Source organism: Temnothorax longispinosus, chromosome 6, assembly GCF_030848805.1.
Source record: "Temnothorax longispinosus isolate EJ_2023e chromosome 6, Tlon_JGU_v1, whole genome shotgun sequence".
Taxonomy (NCBI): Eukaryota; Metazoa; Arthropoda; class Insecta; order Hymenoptera; family Formicidae; genus Temnothorax; species Temnothorax longispinosus.
The window spans coordinates 22,757,774-22,785,112 of NC_092363.1; the positions used below are offsets into that span (position 1 = coordinate 22,757,774).

General features: G+C 34.6%; 3 protein-coding genes across 14 annotated transcripts in view; all 3 read left to right on the forward strand.

Moving 5' to 3' along the window:
• The window catches only part of Galphaq (G protein alpha q subunit), a 39,071-nt gene extending 38,550 nt beyond the window's left edge, over positions 1-521 (forward strand). For all 11 annotated transcript variants that reach the window (XR_011732588.1, XR_011732592.1, XR_011732591.1 and 8 more), the window contains one exon: positions 1-521. This exon is cut by the window's left edge and continues 3,337 nt beyond it. The gene's annotated coding sequence lies outside the window, so the exon portion shown is untranslated.
• A 2,479-nt stretch (positions 522-3,000) lies between these two features.
• LOC139814772 (uridine phosphorylase 1) overlaps positions 3,001-27,339 on the forward strand; it is a 30,478-nt gene continuing 6,139 nt past the window's right edge. The window contains exons 1-3 of one of the 2 annotated variants that reach the window (XM_071781255.1): positions 3,001-3,174; positions 23,715-23,838; positions 25,487-25,648. In XM_071781255.1, coding sequence (XP_071637356.1) covers positions 3,140-3,174; positions 23,715-23,838; positions 25,487-25,648 — 321 coding nt within the window. In that variant the 5' untranslated portion in view covers positions 3,001-3,139. Of the gene's footprint in view, positions 3,175-15,057; positions 15,672-23,714; positions 23,839-25,486; positions 25,649-27,339 lie in introns of those variants that run through there. The other variant, XM_071781254.1, reaches the window with a different exon arrangement.
• Positions 15,678-23,708, forward strand: LOC139814776 (uncharacterized). Its single transcript, XM_071781261.1, has 2 exons — positions 15,678-21,256; positions 22,343-23,708. The coding sequence occupies exons 1-2, from the start codon at positions 21,124-21,126 to the stop codon at positions 23,092-23,094; spliced, it is 885 nt and encodes a 294-aa protein (XP_071637362.1). The 5' UTR covers positions 15,678-21,123; the 3' UTR covers positions 23,095-23,708.

Sequence of the window (27,339 nt, forward strand, 5' to 3'; positions counted from 1 at the left end):
GTGAATGAGAGAAAAAGTATGTGTGTATATGCGTATGTGCATTATTGTGGGTGCGTTTCTGTGCATGTGTATGCGTATTTGTGCAATTGCGTGAGCATACGTTCGCGTGTAAGTAAAAAGAAAGGAGAGAGGGGTTGGCAAGAGAAAAGAGAGAGGAGGCGAGGCGGAAAGAAGGCGAGGGAGTAATTTTTATTGTGCGTGCGTGAGAGACAATTTATCGAGAAATAAACACAAAAAAGGAGATCGGTTGCAACACTACTAGGCTTTGTACAACCCTAATCGAGAAACCGGCGAGTAAACGACGTGTAAAAGTCTCCAAGGGGCTGTTAGGTTCATTTGTAAATCATCTCTCCTTCGTCAAGAGGCGTACACCACCCTTCTGAGAGCGTAAAATATGTTGGGTATTCTTTCTCTGTGTATAAAATTGTAAACACCTATCAAGCCCAAAATCAATGTTTCTAACTTATTTATAATAAATAATATACATTAATGATAAAAATAAACACAGTTTGTGACAGTAGTATTGACGAGTGTGATGAGAGAATTCATCCCTCAATCGCAACAGCGATCCCTTCTCCATCCCGCATATTTACAACGTCAATACCCATGCGTTGTCTCATACCGTTCATTTATATTTCTTGCAAAAATATATTGTGACAATATTTTCACAAAAAAAAATTAAAAGAAACTAAAAGTTTTCAAAATCACGAATTTCCTAAAATTTTTGGGAAAAATTTTTGGTTTTTTGAATGAGCAACCTCCTTGCCGACTATACTCCCTCGATATTTTATTGATTGTTTTTATTTTTGCAATTTAAAATTCCGAATTTTCGGAATCGCAATTTTTGGAAATTGAGAAAATTATTAATTTTAGAAAATTCGTGGAAATTAAAATAATTTTTGGAAATTTAGAAAATTTGTGGAAATTAAAAAATTCTATCTTAGAATTTTAAATAGCACAATTTCCTTACCGATTATATTCTTCTGATACTTTGTCGATTTTCTTAAATGTTGTGATTTGAAATCCCGAATTCTTGGAATTTTTGAAATGTAGATTCTAATGCCCGGTGTCCACGATGCAAGAACTGCAGTATCCAAGTTTCGATTTAAGCCAATCAACTTGCAGCTCTTACAGAAAAGTAGCAGTTTCATTGGCTTAAACCGAAACTTGGACCCAGTTCTTGCATCGTGGACACCGGGCTTAAGAGTAGTTGTTGGAAATGTAGGAAATTTATAGAAATTGAGAAAATTTTTGGAATTTTTAATAGTACAACCTCCTTGCTAATTAAATTCTCTTGGTATCTAGTTGATTTTCTTAACTGTTATTATTTGAAATTTTCTAAATTACAATTCTTGGAAATGTAAAGAATTCGAAAAAATTTGAAAAATTCTTAGAATTTTAGGTAGTGCAACTTTGTTGACAATCATATTCTTCTAATACCTTTGACTATTCGATTTTCTTTTCGCATTGAAATCTCTAAACTTCAAAATCTAGAAATTGCCATTCTTAAAATTTTTATTAATATTATTAATACAATTGGAACTAGATATAGAGAAATGTGTTTATTTATAGGACAAGTTTTTCATACTAATAATGTAATTTTATTACATTTCTCAAAATTACAATTAAAATATATGTTATTATTGATCGTATTTACATATATATTTTATTAATAAAATATATTTTTTTAATTGATTTGAGCACAACAGGAAATGGAATACAATGACTTCCGACCTTTTCACAATATACCTATAATGCGCATTGCTAAGAAAGAAGACGTAATAGAAATATGACAGCAGCAAATTTCTTACATGGGACATATCGCATGAGTTCTTTCCTACATCATATAAGAACATTCCATAATCAAACAGACGTAATCAGCTAGATAACGTATCTGTTGGCATATACAAATTTATCTCACTTTCCAGAAATCAGAAATATTATTAGTGTTCTTCGATCATTTTCAAAGGTGTAACTTTAAATTTTTATCGGACATTCTTATATGATATTGAAAAGAACGGTGACGTAATAATTACAAATATTTAAATACAAATACAAATTGATTATTATATCTGAATAATATTGAATATAATACTTCTTGTGTGTAAACGTAATACAAAATGTCCCTTCATTCAACTATGATTTACCTCACGTTTCGATGAATTTATACGACGATAAGTAATTTTAAAAATTTATAAAGTTACAGTGCGAATTATCCCGTCACAATATCGAACGTCCCTTTATCGTCGTATTCGTCAAACATATCGAGGTAGAAAAATATAAAATAACATCTCTATATTTCAACTTTGTACAAATAAATAAATTGTCAATTGTCAAGTTTATTGACAGATTTATTTAATTGGCTAGCCTGTGGCGATCTTTTGCGAAATAGGCCACACGGAGATCTTTACCGCGTGCGTCGAACAGCTGAGGGTAGGGAATTAAAAGAAGGGAGCAGCTGTACATGGAGTGCGCATGCACCATGCAAAGAGAGGGTGAGTATGCCACCACCTGGCCGTGGTGTACCTTTAATCTATGTGCCAGAGAAGGATAACACGAGTCGAAGAGGAAGGCGGACACTGTGTGAGCGAGAGAAGAATGCACAGTCGGAGGGAAAGAGATGGACATAGGAAAGGGGGACGGTGAGAGAAAGGAGGAAACTATTGTAAGTGCGAGCTAAGGAAGAGCAATTTACGATGGAGAAAAAGAAAGAGCGAAACGCAAGAAAGAATGAGAAGGCAAGCCACAGAAAGAGGAAGATAGGCTCAATTATGCGTGGAAGAGAAGGACAAAAAACAGGCAGAAGGAAGGAGCGACAACGTGAATCGGAGAAAGGCCGAACACGACGGGGTAGTGGCGGGGAAGGAGGAAACCGCGAGATAATAAGAGGGGGACAGAGCGAAGCGGAAGGAGAGAGACCGAGAACGGAGGACGAGAGCGGGAGAGGGAGAGAGAGAGTGAGGAAGGAGGAGCGGGGGAAACGCGCCAGTGGAGTAACGGCGCGTTTCCGCGGCTATAGTCCTGCGGAAGATCATCGAGAGGACTACACCCTTGCCGCAGTGTGACGAGAGAATCAACCCTCCCCGATAACGGTATCCCGCACACGTCGCACGACGCGCGCTGCTCCGAAGCGGAGAGGATGAGTCTTCTGCTGGACGAGGAGGAGCTCGACGAGTGAGTTGTTGTTCGTGTTCGATAAAGGTGGAATTTCAGGAGGAGAATCTGATAAAATTGCTGCCGCCGCTCAGGCTCAATGACTTACTCCGAGGGTAGTCTCGCACACACGCGTTCCTCGAGGGCGCGCGAAAAAGGGCTGGGCTGGCCGTCCGAGTCGATCGCGCGGCCGCCCTTTGCTCGAGCGCTCGAGCGAAAACCGCCACCCGCGCGTTAATTCGCGCTGACCCTGAGCGGATCTTGGAGCGAATCGCGAATCTATGTGTATTAGATTGATCGAACGGTTTTAAGGATTCGAGGATAATTGACGCGATTCCACACAACACACCTAATTCGCAGTGTTTTATGTCACATTTTATTTCGATGCGTTTATTCAATGTAAAAGTCTCGCAGTGTAACAGTCTCTTCTTATTTTATTTCAATATATAAAAGACGTGTATTCTCCCTTCGTTTCTGCAAAATTCGAAGAATATATAGTGCTTTTAACGTCCTGCCGGACATCTTTTGAGGAATTTGATTTTGTGTGACAGTCGCAGTCGCAGTCGCGTAATGTGTCTCGTTGTGTGTCGCAACATTTAATACTTTGAGGGATGACGTGTATTTTGCGAGCGTGCAAAATACATGCTCATCGGACTAAAAGAAGAGAGAGAAATGTTGGACAACGATAAAAACTCTTGCCTGAATTTAGTACATAATTTATTTAGATTAGATTTATTTAGATTAGAAATTAATATATTCGTAAAAATGAATAATTACCTGTAATATAAAATCTCTTCCATGCAATATCTCTGGTATAATACTGAGATATTAATATGTCTTGATTTAAACGTTTTCTCTCTTCCGCTTTGTGTATTAGACTCTTTATTGTCACTCCACAGTATTAATTAAAACTGAGAAACGGGTGTATTTACACAAGACGCGTTTTCAATGGAAAAGATTTCTCGAGGTAAATAAGCGTATATAAGATAACGCTGGTAGAAACAAATTCTATGGGTTTCTTTTAAAAATAAATAAATAAATAAAGGCAAATAAAAGCTAGTTCGCAACGATGGTCGGGCGACAGTAATAAAACTAAAATTACAATAATAAATACAATAATATAATACAGTATACTACTGTATTATATTAATTAATTTATTATTGTAATACTGTATTATATTAATTTATTTATTATTGTAATTTTAGTTTTATTACACTGTCGCCCGATCATCGTTGCGAACTAGCTCTTATTTACCTTTGTTTGTTTATTTATTGTTATTGAGAGCTTTATCCTTGATGTTTCTTTTAAACTTCTACAAATAATAATCTGAATAGTGGTTTTTCAAATATAGAAAATTGATCAGACTTGATTTATTTCTCTTAAAGTTAATGTTTAAATAAAAAAGATCGCGATTAAAAGATTAAACGCAAGAGACAAAAGAAGTGACCTAAAAAAGATAATTGCGATTTAAAAGTTACGGATAAAAATAGCACAGATTAACGAATTCTTTTTCAATACCAGCAACACAATTTTTTTAAATATTAATTTTTAATGGAGAAAGGGTTCCACGTTTTTAATTAGTATTTTACAAAAATTATATTTTTAGATTATCAACTTTCTTAATTATGTCTACAAAGTGCAATCGTGCTAAGTAGTCGACCACATTCACGGTGCAAAAATGAATAAGTCGCTAAATTTAGAAAACTGAAATTAGGATGAGACATTGAGGTAGACCGCAACGTAATATTCTTCTTTTCGTATACACCTTATTATATACGGCATATATGCCGTACGTTTTATCGCGGAATCGAGTTTCAACGATCAGACCGGCGGCCTTCGTCAGAATCAGTCAAGTACGTTTTATGTCGCTAAACGATTTATAGTTGTGCGCGGTTTATCTTTCTCTCTCTTTCTCTCCCTATTTCAAAGCAGGTGTCATTCACAGGCGCGTCTAATTAGGGCAACTGCAACTGTGTCATACGCAGTGTCCATTGAAAAGTTTTCCGCTAAATCAACCGGAGTTATCGAGTTATGCAAGAGGAAATCAGCCGCAACAATACAAAGGCTGTGTCCTAATTTATTACCACGGCAGTTTATAATTATATAAATTATGTTATATTATATATCGACATATTACTTTTTTTAACGGCAGATTTCGGGACAATTTTTAGAGACATGCTCAGTGAAAGTTTTTAATTTTTCGTATCATGCTTCATTGTAGCTCAGACTGAAATAAAAATGTTGTTAAAATATAATTTTAAAATTAACTAAAAAACACACACACAGTGTCGTAATTTTTTCCTTCTTAGTTCCCCCAAAACAATTAGATTAAATTTCCTTATAAAATTCAAATTATATAAATTAAATGAAAGTTTTTATAACAATTAAATTATTATTTTGTTTTTAATCATAACGAAAAAACGTTTGTTTTAATAAATTAAATAAGCGATAAACACACACATATTAACGAAGTTCTGTCGCGCATCGTGCATCGCAGTTTAGGTTATTTGAAAAGTGGGGGGGTTGCTCAGAGAAAAGCAAGGTTGTCAGGAAACACTTCCGCGGACGACGATGAGCGAAAGAAACGCCGAATGAAACGCATGAATACGTGTACGTTGACTTGCATGCTTTCCGTTGGTAACCAAGTGGACGATCGATGCGACTCTATTAATAAGAACATAGAAGATCGTGCCCCTTTCTATATTCTACGTACCAGTCGCGTCCCCTTGCGCGTCAACCCTTGTGCTAGGGTACAACAGACCTCAGAATCGTTCCAGAATTGTTCTTATCGCGATACGTCTAACGGTATCGTGTATACTGATCTCACGTAACAAAAATTCCAATATTTAATTATTTTTCAGTCTGGAAAATCCTCTAGAAACCCGGTAAATACGTCTACAGAAAGGAAGTAATATTAGTTACAAAACGCGTAAACTTTCTTTGACGAAGAGATGTCGGTTTTACCGCAAACAGGAATACGTATATTTTTTCAGAGATGAATTCAGAAGCTATTTGCACGACAAATTGGGTTTTTCATTTTTTCAGTTTCGCGTCAGTTTATGAAATAAAATTGCATCGGGGTATGTAAACGCTAATAGGTTACGAAGCATTGTTATTTTACGCAGTAGTATCAAGTCGTTTTTCCAAAGGGCTGAAGGTAAACCTTCCTCCGCTTTTATTTACTAGTTTTACTACCCACTTAACCTTCTCTCACGTAAATCACAAATAAAGTTACACTAACAATAAAACAGTTATACAATACGTTACACCCATAAATATATAAAATATTTCTAAATAGTAATTTGTAAATTATATATATAAAACGTTTTATAAATATAAAACGTGAAAATTTTCATATATATCGTATAGCCGAGAGACATTTAAAATTCTTTTTTTATCACATCTGTAATAAATCTTGCTAACAAGATTTTGAAAAAATCCTTCTCTCTTCTATCCTCTTGAAGAAGTATATATTTTTATTTTTTTTTAACTTTATTGGAGAAAGTAAACATCCTCTGACAGATGTAATATATCTACCTTGCAGTATTTTTCAAAACATCGTAGTAAGTAAAGTACTCGGTCTTAATAATTGGTACAAGACGGAATCGGAAGTCACGATTCCATTTCAACAGTTGGAGCGTATTATTGCGCGCTATCCCGCAACTCAATAATTTCACATCGTGTAGGCACGATGATCACGTTTTATTCATGGGTGTTTTTCGATGCTCGCCATTCCAGAGTGCTTCTTATCGCTACTTTCATGTTTGCCGTGTCCAATAATATAATAGATAGCGAGGTAAATCGGACGAAGTGAGCTGAAGTAATAAATAATGAATCAGATATAGTCAAGTACGATTCATCGACGGACACGAATGCGAGAAACGTGACGGGATGTCGCACGACGAAAAGCCTTTTAGCCATGTGTGCGTACCTATTTGAATGCAAATGAAATTGCTCGAGTATCCTCAACAAAAATGGACAATATTTTACGAAGATTCTGTAAAACTAGGTCGTACCTTTTTGCATACATTCCAATATTCCCTCGGGGAATGTGTAAAGTTGTTGCAGTTTTCTCTCCCTTTTTTCTTTTATCTACGCTGATTATCCACAGTATATTGTGACACGATATACATTTCACAACATTATACGCTACACAATGAGCTTTCCGACAATGAGCTACAGGGTTTAATTTTTTTAAATTTAATTAGTTATTTGAGTATGCAACAAGATATGTGTTTCCTCTTTATTAATTTTCTATTTTTCTTATTATATTAATGTGTAGATATATATATTATTTATGTTATAATTTTGAAAGGGAGAGACTGGATATTAAATATTCAGAATTCTAAATATTAAAAAGTATCATATAAAAATGGAATTATAAGTGGCGTTCTGTCGTTTTATTTCTTATTTTTATCATACGCTTTTGAAATGCATTGATAACGAAGAAATATTTTATTTCTCACATTTTGAAGTTTACTCCCATGATTTACAATAGAATATATTTCTTATTAATTTTGATATTAATGTTAATTCAAATATTCCGTAATTTTTCCTTGTTTAATATTTTTTAATTATAATTTGGCTTAAATCTTTACGATATCTTACCTTCGTGCTTTTTCACCTGCATAGGAGATTATCCACGTCTCATCGTCAGAAATCCATTGGAGTCGCACAATATCTGGTTAATCTTCCGAACAATTTCCTTTTCAAATCAAAAGAAAAGTAAATTCTACCAACAGAAATTACTTAATAATTTTATTACTAATTTGAACAATATTTCAATATCTTTCCCCCAAAAAATCCAGATTTTGCGATGTTACCTTCATTCAGAATTTCTTCATAATTTTTTATAATCTTGTTTATACTGAAAAAAAAACTTTGATCCAAGAAAATATTTTTTCACATAGTACCAATGGCTTATTTACTTAATATAATCACATATTTATTTAGAATTAGATATTTTTACTTAATTTAAGTCAATGTCTTGTGGCATCTTGTGACCACAAGATATTTTTATCTAATTATAGATATCTAATTCTAAATAAATATGTGATTATATTAAGTAAATAAGCCATTGATACTATGTGAAAAAATATTTTCTTGGATTTAAGTATTTTTTTTCTTCAGTGTAAGATAAATGTACCAATACCGGGACATTTAAGACCTATGTCTGGACACCTTTATCATTTTAGTTTTTAATTAAATATAACGCAAATTAAAATTAAAGATAAAAATATAATACAAGAAAAATATGTATATATTTCTTTGATTTTAATTCGCGTTATAACTTATTTAAAGACTAAAATGATAAAAATGTCCAGACATATAGGTACGTGTCCAGGCATTGGTATAACATTTACCTTATAATACTTTTTAATTTATATCTATATTTGAAGTTAAAAGTCCTGTAATTGTAAACGTTGGCTTTCATTGTACTCGTATTTGATTCAGAACGCGATGTAGAACGTGAACCAAAATCGCCGGAAGCTCGACGTATACTCGGTCCACGTGTATGACCGCTGCTAGCTCAAATGCTCTGCCTTTTGCGGTAATCCTTTTCCGACATAAATATAATTTTCTCCCTTGAGCATACCATACCCTATCCGGATGTTTTGGTCGCCATAGTTACAGGAAGTGATAATGATCTATTCTATATCTGGATAGTGACAGAGATTTCTCGGAATTCAACAATTTATACAATTTAACCCTTAAATGCTACACCTCTCAAGAATCTCGTAAATGACATGAGGGGTCTAAAAGACCCCAGCATGAAAAATGTCTCCTTACTCATTGACTTTTTTATCTTTAGTTATGAACATTTTTTTCAATGTTGTTCAAGGCTTAGAAAAAAGAATAAAATGCTTATATTGTTAAAATTTCAATTTCAACACAGTATAAAAAATTAAGTAAACTGAGTACTGCTAAGTGTACAAACGTCAACTATCATCAATGGGAGCATGAGCTCCATTTTTGGCAAGAACATTTGAAAATATATCATTGTAAAGGGTCTGGGGTCCGCTGGACCCCAGGGGGCATTTAAGGGTTAATAATAATTAATCTTTCATTTAGTAATAGCTATTGTTACCCATAATTGTTATTAACATAATAAAAAAAAGTACTAATAAGTACGGGATTCGCGGATGTAGCAAAATCGTGCTGGGAACATTTGCAATCGTGTCACTCGCAATCTGCGTTATTCGGGCAATCGATAAATTGTTAATTATTAATCTCGCCGTTCGTGTTAGATTACGTAATGTAAAATAAGCCTGTTCATACTGGCGAACTTTAATTACGCCGTTAACAGGATCAATAATTTCTGAAGCTTTTCAACAGTACCGCCAGCAGGAGCTCGTTCATCGGACATTAATTATGTAATCAAACATATATTTACGTAGGAACGATATTCGCTTGATGCATCATGTAATTTCCAAGCGCGGGGACAAATTTAGAATGGCCTTGATATAAAATAGCAAGTAAATCTTTCTCGCGCATATTATTTTACTTCCCAAGTTTTTTCGTGCTCTATCGAAATGTAAGAATCACTACGTAGAGCACGAGAATGGACTCGATTGAGATTGAGATCGGAGAGATCGGAGAGATCGGAGACACGTATCGACACGTATACATTTTCCGATTGAGACTGGCGAGATTTTAACTGGTTTCACTGACATGCAGAGGAAACGCATATCATATATTATATTGGGATACAAAATGAATCCGTTAAGCCCGTATCAGACTACGGATTGAAATTGAGATTGGATTGAAATTTGACCGATCAGAGCGAAATTCACTAAATTTGAGATCAGTTTTCTTTATTCTGATTGATTAAATTTCAATCCAATCTCAATCCCAATACATAGACTGATACGGGCTTTAGCAAGTGCGAGTCTATTGTTCGAATTTGAACGTAATATCGTTTATATACACGTTTTCTCAAATTATAACATTGTTTTTTATTTGCATGATTAAAGAGCTGCTCGTTAAAAAGTTACAATGCAAAGATAGTACGTGCCCGATGGTTTTAATTTACATTTTTCATTTAATTGCATTTTTGCGAGCAGGAATTTAAAAAATATAATTCTAGTATTGATTAGATTTTGAACTGAATTTTAGTATCTACGTTTTTTATTCCTTGTCGATTTCGTCTTGTTAGCAGAGAAAGAAGGGAAAGCGTTTTTATCATTCCGCGAGGAATTACAAGAAATTTTGCATATCTTCAAATTCGAGGAAATATACGCGATCTTATATTTTAACGCATATGACCGGTGCCACTTTAAGCTCGTATACGAAAATGAGGTCAGAGGTCAGGAGCAACGTGATAACGCGTTCCCTGCATAATGCCAACACATTGATCACCTAAAAGCGATAGAATTAGAGTACTCGAATGTTCTATGTACAACAGTCAAACACATTTTCGCTTGTTAGGTGACTCACTTCATGGATACTCTCGCACTATTCATGTATACTCATCTCTTCTCTGATATGTGCATTTCTATCTCTTTGTTTCAACTGCGAGTGAAACTCGAGAAAGCTGCTTTTTATATAAATTTAGATTATAATAAACATAAATAGATAATAAATTATAATAAATATAGAATATAATAATGTAATTAAAATATAATGTTACATGGAAGTGGTATAAAGATATATTAATATGTATAGAGATATTAATATGTATTAATAGTAGTATATGTGGGTTAAATTCATTATTTGTACATATTAAAAAATTATTTGCATTCTACAGCTCCATAATTTCCATGATATAAATTATATATCCCGCACTGTATTAAATTTAAGAAAAATTACGAAAAAGCTAAGATGATAAGTATTTTATTCTGGAAATAAAATTTTGTTTAGGGTTTAAAATAGAATTTATTTTTATTTTAAATTCATAATCTTATTATATTTAATAAAAATAACCGCATTTTAAGAGATACATTAAAATTATTATTATAATGTACATATTAAACGTGGATTTTAAATTAATTTTTAATAATTTGATGATTACGACAGTAATATTTATAATATTTTAAGCGCAATATAATTTTATTCTGATAATATAGAATTGAAAAATCGAGAATTGAAAAATTATACCTTAAACCTCTTACCGTAATTGTTATTCAATAAGTTCAACGTGTGGGGTGTGTAGCGTTTGCCACGCTGATGGTACTTCGCATCCTGATACCGTGTGAGTAAATGATTGTTCAGTTAGTCATTAGTGGTTTAGGAGCTAATGACACGTCTCATTATGCTATATTGACATTCATAATGCGGATCACACACGTTCTTGCACATTGCACTGTACGTTTCGTGTCCGATACCCATTATGCAATCCCAATTGTCGATTAGGCCCCGGAATTTACGAATGCGAGGCTGCGTTCGCGTGCGCACATGACTGATAACGTAGACCGCATGGCATACACATAATAAATACACGTATATAATAAATAAATTTGACGTGGCGAGATATCGACGGCTCCTATCAGCCCCGAGGTGCCATTGTTTGGCGCGGAACGATACGGCTTATTCAATTCATACGCCATCGATTAAATCCAAAATCGATGGAGGCCGTAAAAGCGTCCGCGATTGGGCGTCACGCGTGCGATAGGAAGCGAAATTGATAGGTTGGGCAAGAGAAAGACAAGGGACGTGATCGTTGGCTTGTACGAGGCGCCGCCTTCTATCGCGAAGAAGAACTGCAAGCTTGAAATAAGTAGAACAGGAGCGGGCGGACAGTCAACACAGCGGGAAGAAGTTTACACGCGTTTGTAATTAAATTAGAAGTTATTGGACGTGTTGATTGAATTAATTAATTTGGCGGAGCGGAATAAATGTTTTTTTTTGTTTTGACAAGCCATAGAATTTAAGAAATAAATGCTAATGACAAATAATTATTAATAATTTGAGTGGTTCCAAACTTTTATAAATTAAAATATTGACGATACATTCCATTTTGTCATGATGTTATGCAGTTTCCTGATCCTATGATTAGGCAGTTAATTAAAGACATTGCGATATCTCGAAACGAAATTATCAGCGTTTCTTAATAAAATGATAATAATTAAACCTAACTATATTTCTTGGATTAATCTTGATTAATGATTACTACTGATTATAATTTATAATTGATTCGAACCTATAATTGATCTGCTATACAAAAAATATTTGGTTATATAAATCAATAATTGCATAAGATGGATATCTATATATGCGGGCGCGGCGTATACTATTTTATCAAAAGTGCAATAAATGCGCGTTTTATATAATATCGTGTGACAGATCTCTCAGAAGAATCAGCTTCAGTCAAGAAGCTTTTATGAGGAAATCTTTTTATTCACATAGATTTTCATTACTTATAAATCGATATAATTAAGCGATATAGTTAAGCATTGAATCTATGTAAATTTCACTATATGAATGCATTTTTATTATTAGTTGATTAATTTTAATAAGGAGATGAAAAATATTTTCTATTGGATTTAATATATTTGATATATAACAGGATTAAAAGACTTTATTAAAGTAATATAGAATTAAACAAAATCATTATTTATTAAGATATATACAAAACTTATGATTATATAATAAAATAAAATATCAATTTGAAATCATAATTTCAAATTTCTGATTTTGTTATATTTATATTTTTTCTGGAGACAGCTCGCTCGAGAAATCCCTTTCTTTTCAATTGTTAATTATAAATATCGTTAATCGTCAACATTATACGCTATTGATATTTCATTAAACCATACATGCCTATTTTTATCGATCTATACCAGAGATGTATAGGTATTGATATGTATTGATATTAAATATGTGGATATTTCTAAGTTCGCGCACCTATTTCCGTTTGCCAAAAGACGATTCAAATGCATTTGACGCAGCAAGTAAAGCATTGGTCGGCATCGTCAGTCTAAAAGTAGCGACGATCTACGACCGTCTCGCAGTGCAAAGATTGTCGGGCGACCGACACTCCTGTCTGTTGCTCCGGACCATCTCGTTAGAGTGAGAGACTCGCTTATAAAATATGAATAGTGACTTGTGACTTGTGAATATATGACAATGTTTTTCCTCGGCATATAGTGATCGACAAAATGAACAGCGACCAAACTTAAGAAATACGGAAGATATAGGTGTCTGAACGTCATTGCGACGTGAGGTCATTGTTAATTCTATTACCATCAATGTCAAGAATATGAAGAACGAAGAAGTGTCCTGTGACTCAATACAGACATAACAAAAGCCAGAAATAAAAGTGGTCCGTTATTGGGAATATAATTAAATAATCAAGAGAGATCTATCTCTCGGATACATCGTGGGAGTGGTGGGACACTGATTTTATATTAAGAGAAAGTCGAAATTTAGCGAAGAATCTATTATCAAAAATTAATATAATATTCCAGTTTAATTTTGGTATTTAGAAAAAGTATGGTAGTTTCTCTAACGAAGTGAAAAAAAAAACAGTTTCTTCATTGTAAGTATAGTAGAAGCGTATTTTATCTCGGCAATATAAAATTTCGCGCTCTATCGGTTCGAAACGTATAGTGGAAATTAAAGTGGTTCGCCAGAGCGTTTATTAAGAAAGCGTGCAGCCGGCCCGTCGAGATGACACTTATTTATCGGTATCCCGCGGGAAGCTTCGGAACAATTTACAAACGAATTGCTCGGGGAAGCCCTGCGGATGGAACTCCCACCCATCGTGAGAGATTCCCCGCGGAGAAACACGCCCCCCACGTGCCACGAAGGAAAGGGTCATACAAACGGAAATAAAAGAAAGAACCTGGAACTATGTTTCCTGCGGAGCGGGCAGGTGCAATGTGTGCAATCCGTGGCTCGGGGAGTTTAGTTACGTAACGTCTCCGACGACCCTCGTAGTCGCGCGAGAATAACTCCAATTTCTCGGTTTCTGGCTGGAAAGGGAAACGGTGAATTTCATTCCTGTTATTTGCGGTTCTGTGGCTCGTGAAACGCGAAAAATCCGATGAACGCAATTCCACCCGAGATCGACTTAAAATGACGGGCGCTTATATAGGGTGTAGAGTTCAAGGTTGTTCTCCTCGAGGTTTTGATTTACGTGCCATTTTTCAATGAGGAGACACGGATTATTAATTTCTACATCAAAACATCTTGAGCTTTAGTTATTTCGAGAATTTATTTTGCAAGAAGTTTATATAATATAAATATATAAAGTAATTTTTAGGTAACGCGCGCGCACTCTGCAGAGGGGATAAATTTAGATCTCAAGGAAATTAAGACGGCACAACTTTTCCACCCATTACTCCGAGTTACAACAAATCGAATATTTATTGTCCATTTCTATCACTGCAGATTAACTTTAATCTCGATTTAATTTATTTTTATCTTATTCTAATTCTTAGAACTAGAAAAAGATAAAAAGTAAGTTAAACCGAGATTAAAGTTAATCTAGGTAGAAATAAACATATGTCAATCTCGACCTGATGTTTGCTAATATTAAAGTATTGTTTTATTATTGGCTGGAAGAAACTAATGAATTCATGTGAAAAGCTAATGAGACGAACTATTAAAAACTAGTTATTGTCAATCATGAAATGAAGAAATGGCTAGACAAAATATTGCCTTAATTAAGTCTAATCTAATTTGAAGTGTAAATAAAATGTAGCTGTATCTTTGTATTGCGCAAAAAATACTTTATATCGTCCAATCGAAACTTCGACATTCGCAGTGATAGAAGCGCGAGAAACAAAGTTCTGCGTACATACATTCTTATCATCATGCGTGATAAGAATGTTTCACCTTTACCACAGATTCGCTCGTTTGGGATAAGATTCGAAAGCAGAAAAAAATTCCACGCGCAAACCGTCCTTGTCCCCTCGATTTGGTCTTTGAAACTGCCTTTAAATCATAGCCACCCCGATCCGCCAGACACCCCATATATGCCATCGTATTCGCTGTTACCGGTAACGGCGCAGCGTGAGCCGCACGTTTGCAATCAAAGGTCCACGATTTGCACTTGCACCGGCCAGTTATTGCGACCGGTTACGCATGTGTCAGCGTCCGAGGAAAACGTGTCCGGCGATTGGCAGCTGCGACTAGCAGCGATGTGGTGGGAACGAGGCACAGTGCCTGCCAGAGCCACGCGACGTATAAAGATCCTCGTCGCAACCGCCGCCAACTATTCTCGAACGTCGCCGACCGGCATCGTTTCGGTCACGAAACGTGCGACTTACGTCGTGCTATCTTATACCGTCTACGTCAACGAACCGCGAAGCGATCCTCTAAATTCTCCGACGCGTACGTCGCGGGCGAAGATCGAGACCAATCAGTTTCGCGAGACCCTGCAAGACCGGAAACCGCGTGGCGATTCGCCGATTTTCGAGGTGGTGAAACCTGTGCTTCGAAAAAGAATCGGGATGCCGACGTGTGACTGCCAGAACGGGACTCTGGACGAGTCGGAGGAACATGTTTGCTCGCTGAAGCCACCGGTGGAGAAGGACAAGGTCAAGGAGCCCAAAGAGTCGCCCAATCCGGTTAGGTAGGGCACTTTTTTTTATTAGATAATGAAAACTAGAGCCTATCCGGCTCGTTTTGAGTATCGGTTTAGGATCAGGTATAGACAGAGAAGCCGCAGATCTATTTCGCGTTCTATTTTCCGATTTTTTGCGAACTGGAATGAGTAAAAAAGAAGTTACATCACCGAATACTAATTTGGAATAAATTTAATTTAAAATACAGAATTTTACACTAACCCGACTACATTGTAATTTATTTTTTTCGAGTTGATGGATTTCTTTTTGCATAATATTAATCATTTACAGATTGTCTAAAATACTCTAAAATATCATACAAGACGTATTTGAAAAAAGAGCGAATAATTCTTTACATAAAAATTAATTTAAAAAGTGCTATAACATTTTTTAATATCTAGTGTAGCGTCATTGTCGGAAGATTAAATTTGAAAATTATACAATAGATGTGCGTGCGATTGTTGCTTTGATCTTTACGTCATTTCACTGAGTAATTAAAATCTATAAAAACGAGAACGTTTATTGACGTATCGCAATTTTACTTTTTGTTGTCGAAATACAGAATCTATAGAAAATACATCACGCAAAATAGGAAAATAGAGAGATTGATGTTTGAAAGGTCGCTTTTTCCATTTCATTCCATTAAGTCAAACTCCATTTTACGATACGGAGTTGGATCATTGTGTTTTCTCTGCGTGAAGTTGGCAGACAGGAATACACGACAGGAAGATCAGGTAGTACGGCAGTTCGGTTAGAGGTGCTTTCTTCCTACAGGCGGCCGGATCTCAACAAACAAACTCAACTGACCGCAAGAATCGATTTTCCTTCTAATATAATATGGAATTCCTCGAGAATGCCATAAAGCGACTCGTAACTTGACGAAAAAATACGTGAACCTTATTTTTCGTTTGCCACTAAGTTCACCATTCATTTCAGTCATAATTCTATATTTTATTTAAGAAAAAAAGATAGACTGTAAATGTCGAGCAAAACACAAATTCCGCTTATGTTTTGAAAGTGACGTAAAATAAATTGGAAATTGTGTTCAAACAAGTCTCTCTCACACAGCTTTTGTAGATTTTATTATTATTGCAAATGTGAAATTTTTTACATGAGAAAATGGAATATTTGCGCTTTTGAATTTCATATTGACAGGCATTAATTCACCACGTTTTGGCGATAAAGGATTATACGCGCGAACGCTAATGTATTTCTATAATATGTATGCCAGGTACATTTCTATATGTATATCTTTTGTACATATACATTATTTGTTGAAAATGTTATAATCTCTCTTGTACCATTTAACTACATTCATCTCTCTGGTATCATGTATGTACCATTTATGTATCATTTATGTGCCATATTAATCCTATGATGGATAGAGTTTATGACAGATTAATCCTTTGATAGAACATCTCAATATTAATACGTAATAGATCGTAACAACATTAACATTTTACGTAATTACTATTACTATTTAATTGATTTATTAATATTATACGTATCCAAATAGTGTATTACATGCGTTAATGAGATTATTACTTCGGTAGCAATAGTTTATTTACAGTTACATTATTAATTAATTTTTATATTCAATGCATTGCATGGCAAGAAAAAAGCAGAAAACGACCGCCTAATTTTTTTTATATATAAATAGTCACCTGGGATGATTATTACACCCCAATTAAAAGTAATTGTTATTAATTGCATATTGCATATTTTTCATTGATTCATAATTTATTTCAGAACAGTATGCATATAGGTTTACTCAACATTTTCTGAAAAGAGTAAAGAAAAACCAAAAAAATATTTGAAAAATAAAATAAGCGTGCATAAAAATTACTGTGGCGTGAGCTTATTTTTTTTTTATACTGGAAGCGTAAAGTTTATCCTAGGCGACCATTTCCAGGTTAATAAGCTAAAAAGATGCATACGTTTTCATAACATTTATCATATATGCTACATAAGATGGGAAAACCCGGCTATTTTCTTCTTTAATATATGCAATATGAGAAGTTATTGCGAAATGCGCGAAGTAGAGAACATCGAACGATAATGCTATTCTGAAACGAAGATGCACGGCTGTGTCTTGCTTGATGGTAATGACGGAAATATGGCGAACGCAACTTCGCGACATAGACAACAGACTGTGTACCTTCACATTCCCTATATTATTCGAGCGTGAGAGCATAGTTTCTGTCGAGCTCGCGTGAAGAGAATAATGGAAAGCCTGTCGCGAAGTACAAAAGATAGATAACGCAAAACGGGAGACCTTGGGTAGTTCCTCGAACGAAGATATCTCAGGATGGCAGAAAACGTCAAGAATTTTCTTTTAAGATATATATCAAATTGATAATAATACACTTAAATTAAGTAAAGATATCTAAGTCTAAATAAATATGTGATTATATTAAGTAAATATTGGTGTTATGTGAAAAAATATTTTCTTAGATCTAATTACTTTTTTTTCAGTGTAGGCAACGGATAATTAAAACTGTGATTAATAAAAAAAAAAGACAAATTAGAAACTTGCGTAAGTTCATCTTCTTCGATTTTTGCTCGATAATTGTAATAAAGAAGATGGAGGATTTGAAGAAATCTCTTCATCTGCTGAATATATAACAAAATGGAGAACCATTTCAGTCGTAACTGCGATTAAAAAGACTCGACTGACCAAATATCAGATTATATAACTGGTTTTCTTCTCCGATTTTTATTCAATAACGGATAGAGGGAAGACGATTCGAAGAAATTTCTTGCTTCTATTTGGATGACAGAAAACGACGAGAATTTTTTCAAGGATTTAAATATATCAAGTTGACAATGAGATAGGCAATCGGCGGTTGGAGCTATCAGTGAAAGAATGACGGATTTCGGAGTTTATCTGGATTTCCCTTCTTCGATAATCGATAAAGGAAATAAAGAATTCGAAGAAATCTTTTGATCTGCTAATACAATAAGGTGGAGAAAAGAACCAGTCGCAGCTGTGTCTAAGAAATAAAAAGATGCGACCGGTCAGATATTAGATTACACCGGGTATATCTTCTCTGTTTTTTATCTAATAACGGAAAGGGAAGACGATTCGAAGAAATTTCTTGTTCAGATTATTTATATTTGAAGATACGAAAGAGCATATTTATTCGTCATTATAATTGTCTAATTATCGACATTAAAACAAACCTTGGTATCTTGAAGTTTTCAATTGAATTCCATAATCTAAGATTAATTGGAAAAGGAAGCTTTGATGCACCTGCAATATTTAAAGTTTAATCAGTTTTAAGAGTCTTTTATTTACTTTGTTAAGTAACGCGATCTAGATATCGAAACTTATTTCTCAGTTAATTTCAGCTGAACTTTACGTCGTCAGAAACGTAATCCGAAGCTGGATTAGTAGAATTAGGTAACTGCCACATCGTTGAGAATATATATTAAAACGTGGCCGAGAGAACTTTTTAAATCTCCATTAGAGCCATAAAAATTTACTTAATAATTATTTCATATTTATCAATTTATATCATATTTATATCTGAAGGAACGCAAATGGTAACCCCTGAATATTTTACATTACATAGTGAGACATTTAGATGCAAATTGACGAGCATCTTCGCTGATTATGCATGCAAAATTTCTCAGGAGACCGTTACAGCGTGTACAGTGTTACACGTCACACAGACAACGAGATGAATGTACTGACGAGAAGACTAAGCACTGTAACACAAACTTTCCTATGTTTATGTTTGTCCCTCATCGAATATTAAACTTATCTCAATACAATGAATCTTTCTCGAGACACATTTCTTTGTTCATCCGTGAACAAGAAAGATTCGCTCTCATTTAAATGCCTCGTGTAACCGTGTGATAAAAGTTGGCGTATGATCGAAACCAATTTAAAGAATAATCTCTGAGGAAAACTCCATTGTGGCGTTTTCCTTTACGGTTTCTCCGGACATAGATACTTACGTGCAATAGATGTCAAAGTGTAATAAATATGACTTGTGAGTATTGTCCGTTAGCGTTCATCGCAACTAAACGGATTAATAGACGCGCCGCGATTTCGCGTTCGTAAATCGAAACTGATATCGACAACGGTCTGTCAAGGATTAACAAGGGTGTGCTATATACATTTACATTACGGCGTCCAGGAACAATGGATGAACCTGAACCTGAAACTATCGACGCGCGCAACGAGTATTTTCTTCCACAAAAAACTTTTCGAGGTAGTCGGAAAGACAAACAATCCAGCGAACCTTAAAATGAGCAAACAGCCACAGCTTTGCTGTTCCGCTCAGCTTTATTTTGACCCATTTCTGGATTTGAAATGTGACATCTTTGTAGATATTGCTTCTGACATCTCTCTCTCTCTTTTTAAATTCCACAACCCTCATATTTTTATTCCTAGATTTGCGTGTCAAAGTGGCGTTGAGTCACATTTCATTGAATCTTTTCCCATAAATATCGAACTGTTGCGAACGTCGCGAGGGATTTCTTTTCTATATATCACGATTACGTTGCAAACATTTCGATCTCCGAGACGTCAGAAGCGAAATACAATTATTCGGCCGTAGAACGCGCGGAGATGAATTAATTACGATGCGCAAATCCGTCGGCGGGCGGTGACGCTGATTAGGCTGAGTACATTAACGAAGTCAATTTTCGACGCTGATGCAATTGCTCGTCCCTTCGATCGCCGATAGAATCAAATTCGTGACGTCGCGATGTCAAAGGCCATCACCGCAATTTAAGTAATCGGATCTCGCTCGTGCCTCGCGATAATCCAGAGTTGTTACGCAAACGCAGAGTTTTTCGGAAAAGGGCCCGTTTTCGGTACTTTATTCGTTATCTTCAACAATATTATGAAAAAAAAAGGAGAACTATATACATATATTACACAAATACGTTATATTTCTTGTTTACGCCAATTTTTCTATTAATCTAAAACGTTATGTGTCTAAATGTAAATTTTCTTGCTTGCATATACTAACAATAAGCACTAAATGTTTATACAGAAATACGATGATGATTTATACAGTATTGTTCAAACATTCTGAGCACTAATTATGCTTGTATAAACTCGGGTAATTGTTATTTCGTAAATGCAGGTAATGCGTTGTATTCGCAGCGCGTATATATTACGGAAATGTTAATCAAATATTTTGATGCAGTTGCTATACATCATGATCAAGTTGATTCACACTATACGGCACGGACCGTCACGTTCCGGCAACGACACGTATATACCGGCACCGGCACGACAAAACATTAAACAATGCGTTTTAACGAGACTGTCCACACTAACCGGCACCGGCCTGCACGTTCCGTCAACGGAACGTACCGACATTGACCGACATTATCGCAAAGAATGTTTTGATGGTCCGTGTCGGAACGTGTCGGGACTTGTCAGTGGCGAGACGAACAGTCTGAACTGAATAACGGTGAAGAACGGACGCAATTAACAAGATGAACCAGGAAAAATTAATTGAAATGGTTAAATCTTGTGAGCCATTATATGTAATGAGCCATTCAAAATATAGTGATAATATATTTAAAGAAAATGCTTGGAGAAGAATTGCAAAAGAAATGAACCAGCCAGGTAAGATGAATATAATTTATTGTACTAATAAAATAGTATAATGTATTGTACTAATAAAATAGTTTTTATAAAATATTTTTTAATTTATTGTGTCTTGCCATTCAACACGGCCATGTTTTGTCATAAAAAAATTCCTTGAATGCATCTCGAACAGTAAATGCAGTATTTGCTGCACTTCCTCCTTGTCGTGGTAAATTTTGTAAACCAGTGTCAGTTCTATGCGCATGGTCTTGTTGTATAGCATTAATATTATATAGTCTCGGATATAATTGTGCAAAATGCACGTAGTCAAAATGATTTTATCTGGATTTTCTGGTTTTAACTTCAGTCTTCGATTGTAAAGCTGAAATTTTTTACTCAATATTTCAAATACATTTTCCGACACTCTTCGTGCGCGTGAGAGACGGTAGTTAAAAATTCTTTTTGATCTATCTCCTTGAATTTGAGAACCAGGATATGGTCTTAATAAATATTTTTTTAACGGAAATGCCTCATCGCCAACTGACATAAGGCATAACATTCTGCGTATTAGGAAGCGCATTATCTTTCGGGATATTCAATCATTTCAATCATTTCAATCAATTTATTTTTTTCGAGAGCTTTGCCCAATTTAGAATTGGCAAATAGGCCTCCATCGCTATTCTTACCATATCTGCCTGTGTCTACCGCGATAAATTTGTAATGTGCATCGACTAATGCTAAGAGAACAATGGAACACGTTTTCTTATAATTAAAAAACCAAGATCCACTATTTACGGGAGCTTGAATGGTCACACGTTTCCCATCAAGAGCGCCTAAACAATTTGGAAAATTCCAAATATCTCAAAATTTTTCGGCAATTTTTTTCCATTTATCCACTGTAGGCTTTGGCATTGTTAGTGGCATCAAATTCTCTATTATCGCTTCGCATACTTGAATAACAATCGATTGCACCGTTGAATGTCCGAGTCTATAACTGATAGCTATTGTTCTATACGAATCACCAGTAGCTAGGAGCCTACGAAATATAAGATAATAAATAAAAAATTATAAAATATAAAATATACAATAAATATTAATATAAACAAATTATCCGTTTTTTTCCAGCAACTGCTTGCAAAAAAACATGGACGAATCTTCGAGATTCTTTTAGAAGAGCGTTAAAAAAAAAACGTGAAACAAAAAGTGGACAGGCCGCCTCAAAAATAAAAAAATGGAAATTTGAAGATGAAATGTCGTTCTTACTACCATTCATGCAAGAAAGAGACACATGCAGTAATTTAGAAGATGTCAGTGATGATGATAATGAATATGAACCGAATGAAGACGAATATGATGATACAAACAATGAGAGAGAAGATGATAGAAACGATGATAGAAGAGATGATCGAAACGACGATAAAGACGATGACAAGGATGATAATGTGGATGAGGAGTTACACGCTGAAAATGAGAAAAAGAGAAAACAAAAAGAAATTAACAGAAAAATTATCACTAAAGCTAAGAATAAAGAAAATAAATGTCAAACACAACCAGAAACGGCATCAGCAATGATAATAAAATATTTGTTGAAGAAAAAAACTGCAAAAGCGCAAATAACTCCACCGACTCAACAATCTAATGCAATAGACACGTTTTTTTCAAGTATTGCAGCAACGGTAAACAGTTTTTCTCCTTACTATCAAAATATAGCGAAATCACAAATATTCTCCATTATCGCTGATCTTGAAATGAAACAAATTTTGCAAGAGCAACCTCCTAATGCACCTATACAACGTCAGCATTCTGCCGAATTATATCACACTAGGCCGTATGTATATCACGTCCTTTATCATCAATATCAGACAGATTATACATAGACAATGTAAATTTAATAAAAAATGTTTACCTTAAACAAACTGCAAGTCTTTCTGTCGGTGAAATTGCCTCACGAAACGACGTATTTTCTTTTTGTAACATAGGCTCAATTAATTTTAATAATTCAAAAAACTTGCATTGCGGCATTCTAAAATATTGGTATCGCATTTTAATAAATTTTGAAATAATGTCCAATGCTTTCCTTCAAGTTTTCTTTGTTTTAATATAGGATGTACCCATTTTCGATTCTTTTTCTTCATTTTTTTCACTTTGCCTTCATCTTCGTCTAAAAGTAAGGCCATAGCAGCCAATTCATCATCGCTAGATGATCCATCCATTTTGTGGTTGTTACAAAACTGACGGTTGATTGCCGAAGCAATCTGAATATACGTAAAATTTGTCGTGCTGGTGCCGGTACGTGTCGTTGCCGGAACGTGACGGTCTGTGCCGTATAGTGTGAATCAGCCTTTTATATTCATCTCGCGGTGGTTATTTTTTTAAATTTCTTTATTGTATTAAATGTTTTATTGTATTAATAACTATGCACAAGTTCTTTGATAAAACGTAGGATTTAAAATGCTCTGCAATAAAATGTAAGTCAAACTTTTTGCATCTATCACAGGTACAGCGATGGCTCCGTACGATTACGAAACCCCAATATCGAACTCATGGATCAGGACATATTGTACCATCTCGCACTCGGCAGCGGCTCCCACGATCTGGTTGAGATGTTCGGTGACATCAAGGTAAGTCAAATAAATTTCTATTATATTTGTACAAAGGAATGAAGTATATTCACATAAAGAATCTTGAGCGATAATACTCAAAAAAACCTTATTAGCTCATTCTTTAATTTTGTGTCAACTTCCGCTTAACGGAAATTTAATTAAACGCCATTGTTTTTGCAATTTTTTTAAATTTTTTCGATACTTACAAATTAGTGACATTCAATGTGTCTCGGTAACTAAGATCGGTATTAAAAATCTATTAAAGTAAAATCCGTAAAAAAAGTACAAAATTTATCTATTTCCACGCCTAAAGTTTAATATAGGAAAGATTCTTGTTTTAATCACTTTTATAATAATTTAATAGCTTTTATCTATATTAACTTAATAGCTTTTATCTATATTAATTTAATAGCTTTTAATTATATTAATATTTTACGTGACATAATTGTTATAACTATCTACCAAGGTATCTGTAATTTGCAATATATTACAAAATCATGTCGTAATAGATAATATATTTTAATATAACAAATATGTTATTATCATTAGCATAAATTTGACAAATGTAGCTCTATTAAATTAAACGTTCATACATTTTCATATTAAATATTATGGAACTCGTATGACAAATGATTATCAGAAGCATATATCGCATATGTCGCGTATTACGTCGCATATGTCGTTATCACAGTTTATCGTTATTTTTTTCTCCTTAACACTACGTATTTTCATCTGGCGTTATTACTGCTTTCTCGTTATCTCACTTCAATGATATAATACGCGATAGTAAATATTAAATGCAGTTTTTTTATCAAAAGTAAGTAAGTCACGTAATAATTACATAAATAATAATTATCAACGTGAGAGATACCTACTGCAGTATCTATATATAGTATATTGCACATGTACTTTTTCTTACGTTTCTCTGTTTTAATTATTAGAAAGATAATATATAAATAAACAATAAACAAATTTTTGAATAGAAATCTCTCTCTCTTTCTCTAATTTGTACTTTTCGAAGATCTCTTTCAATCAAGCGTGATTTTGGCTATTAGAATAACTAATCTGTCTTCCTTTCGACATATACAGTTACGCTAAATTTATCGCACATAAACAACAAAACAATGTGACGTAAGATGTTACATCACTTATTAATATTGGGCCTCTGACTTCCCGCGATAAGAGTTCATACAACAATCTCGGTGGGTATTTATTACGTTTGTCAATAATCGATTGGTCAATGCATCCTTACGCCTTGCACTTGACGCTCGATCTGGATCAGAAACTGGAATACACACCACTCGTGACCACACGAAGTTAGTCGCGATGTCACGCGATGTGCTCGTGATGTCCGGCAACATCAATAAATCGCGAAATATACTTCAATGACGTGCGATTACACCATCGGCCGCCACTCATTTATTTTTACTAACGTAACCGATGATCTTTGACATTTAAGATGAATCAGGGCGTCTCGAGATTCAGCTAGGTCACATCACCCTAACGATGAACTCGCCTTGCTCCCTCTTTGTCGGTCACATTATTTCAGCCACTTATTATTCCAATTATTACTTCAACAATTATTATTTGAACAATCGGCTTACGAGTCTTCACTTTTTTTTCATATCAAATCTCTGAGTACAATTGCGCTCTTCTCTCGTTCCAGTTTGTCTGCATGGGCGGAACGCCGAAAAGGATGGAACATTTCGCTAATTACATTATGCAGGAGATAGGTCACAAGCTGCCAGCCGGAACGACTCTTCTCGACATCACTAAAAATTCCTACCGCTATTCGATGTTCAAAGTCGGCCCGGTCCTCTCTATCAGCGTAAGTTTTTCACATTTCGAACGTTTCCTGCGAAACGCGTTCCTTTCCCTTCGACAATAATTTTATTTGTCGGTTTAATTCTCGAGGAAAGAGCGAAGTCATGTAGACGGCCAAATAGTTTGGTTCTTTAAAGCACTTCGTGCTGCGCTACTGCAGTGATTGGAATGTGGAATGGATTATATACTGGAAACTTTGCGGCTAAGTTTCGAGCAAATTTACCTTTGCATAATTGAGTGGTAGGTACCTGTTTAATCGCGGCGTTAATGACCGACGAACGTGTGCGCGATGCTTGAAAGTTGTTATCCTTTCATTCAAGCCGTGACTAATTTCGCATAATTCGACCAGCTTGATGTCTCTTTTGAGTCCACGCCTCAAATAGAAATCGTAGTATATAATTAGTAAATAATTTTTATAGCATCAATACTTTTAAATATTGGATTATTATTAATTACAAAATTAATATTTTTATGAATTTAAAAAAATAGGAGAATAATAAAATAATTTTGACAGTATTGCTCGTGTGATTTCTTAACAAAATGTTTAAAGTAAAAATGTCAAAATTATTATGTCAAAATTGAAAATTGATTTTAAATAAGCAATAATAATGTAAAATTCGACGAATAGAATAAGTGCCGTTTTGGCAGAGCGTATATCGCAGTAATAAGTGATCGCTATCAAGAGAATATTTGATATACCTTTAAGGATGTATGGGTCGTACAGCCCTTGCTAAAAGTTGAACTTTCAATAAAAGAAGACTTTGCATGTATGTCAAACAACTCAAAATTTTTTATATGTTAAAAGGGATTACCGTTAACAGTTTGAGTATGATTTTTTGTTATTTAAATAATTAGTATTGTTTAAACAATTAAAAAAATTTTTTTGTGGCAAAAAATTTTGAAACTTAAAATACAATATCAATGATGTATGTTTTACACATAAAAAAAGTTTAAGAAATATCTTAATGGTTTATTTATATTTACAGCAAAAATGTCAATTCTCCATAAGGGATAATGTTAATTTTATCAACTTTAAACTTAAATAACTTCAAAATTTTACAGAGTATTTTTAATTTAATTTAGAAACAATTTACAGCACTTTCTGAATATATTTGAAATTCCTCCAATACATCCTTAATTACAATAACTTTTAAACCAGTAAGAGAATTGTGCTGAATTTTTACACAGATACTTAGACGTAATAATAGAATAATCTATGACATTTTTAAATTTTTGGTAATGCTTTGAGATGTCACCCATACATCCTTAAAAAGAAAAATATCGCAGTGTCCAATATCTTTAGTATCTCTAGATTCGATACCGACGGTAGCGAGATACACAATCCGTTCCTGGCAAGCAATAGAACCCGCTAACATTCCACGCTAACCACGCTCGGTACCTGCCTTGCTCCGCTGTTATAATAGGCACTTTACTTACGCGGTTTACACGCCTGGACGATCAAACCGTTTTTCATCGTCTCGCTTCGCGCGAATTACGCACCCGGTATGCCGAGCGAGCCGAGTGGAGTTCAGGACGCAATTGCGTTAGGCATGCTGATTGCTGGAAGCAATTATTTATAGCAGAAACGTCTTGGCGTTTTTACGAGCGAATGTATCTGACGTCGTGGAGTTTTAGTACGAAACATGCCGAAATAATAGAGCCGGTTTCTTCTTATTTTAGTTGTATTTACGGTAT

Bases quoted from the DNA above. Each gene is read 5' to 3' on its own strand.
- LOC139814776 (XM_071781261.1), top strand. From the start codon at position 21,124: ATGAACCAGGAAAAATTAATTGAAATGGTTAAATCTTGTGAGCCATTA. The intron at 21,257-22,342 runs GTAAGATGAATA...GTTTTTTTCCAG, and splicing joins AAAAGAAATGAACCAGCCAG to CAACTGCTTGCAAAAAAACA.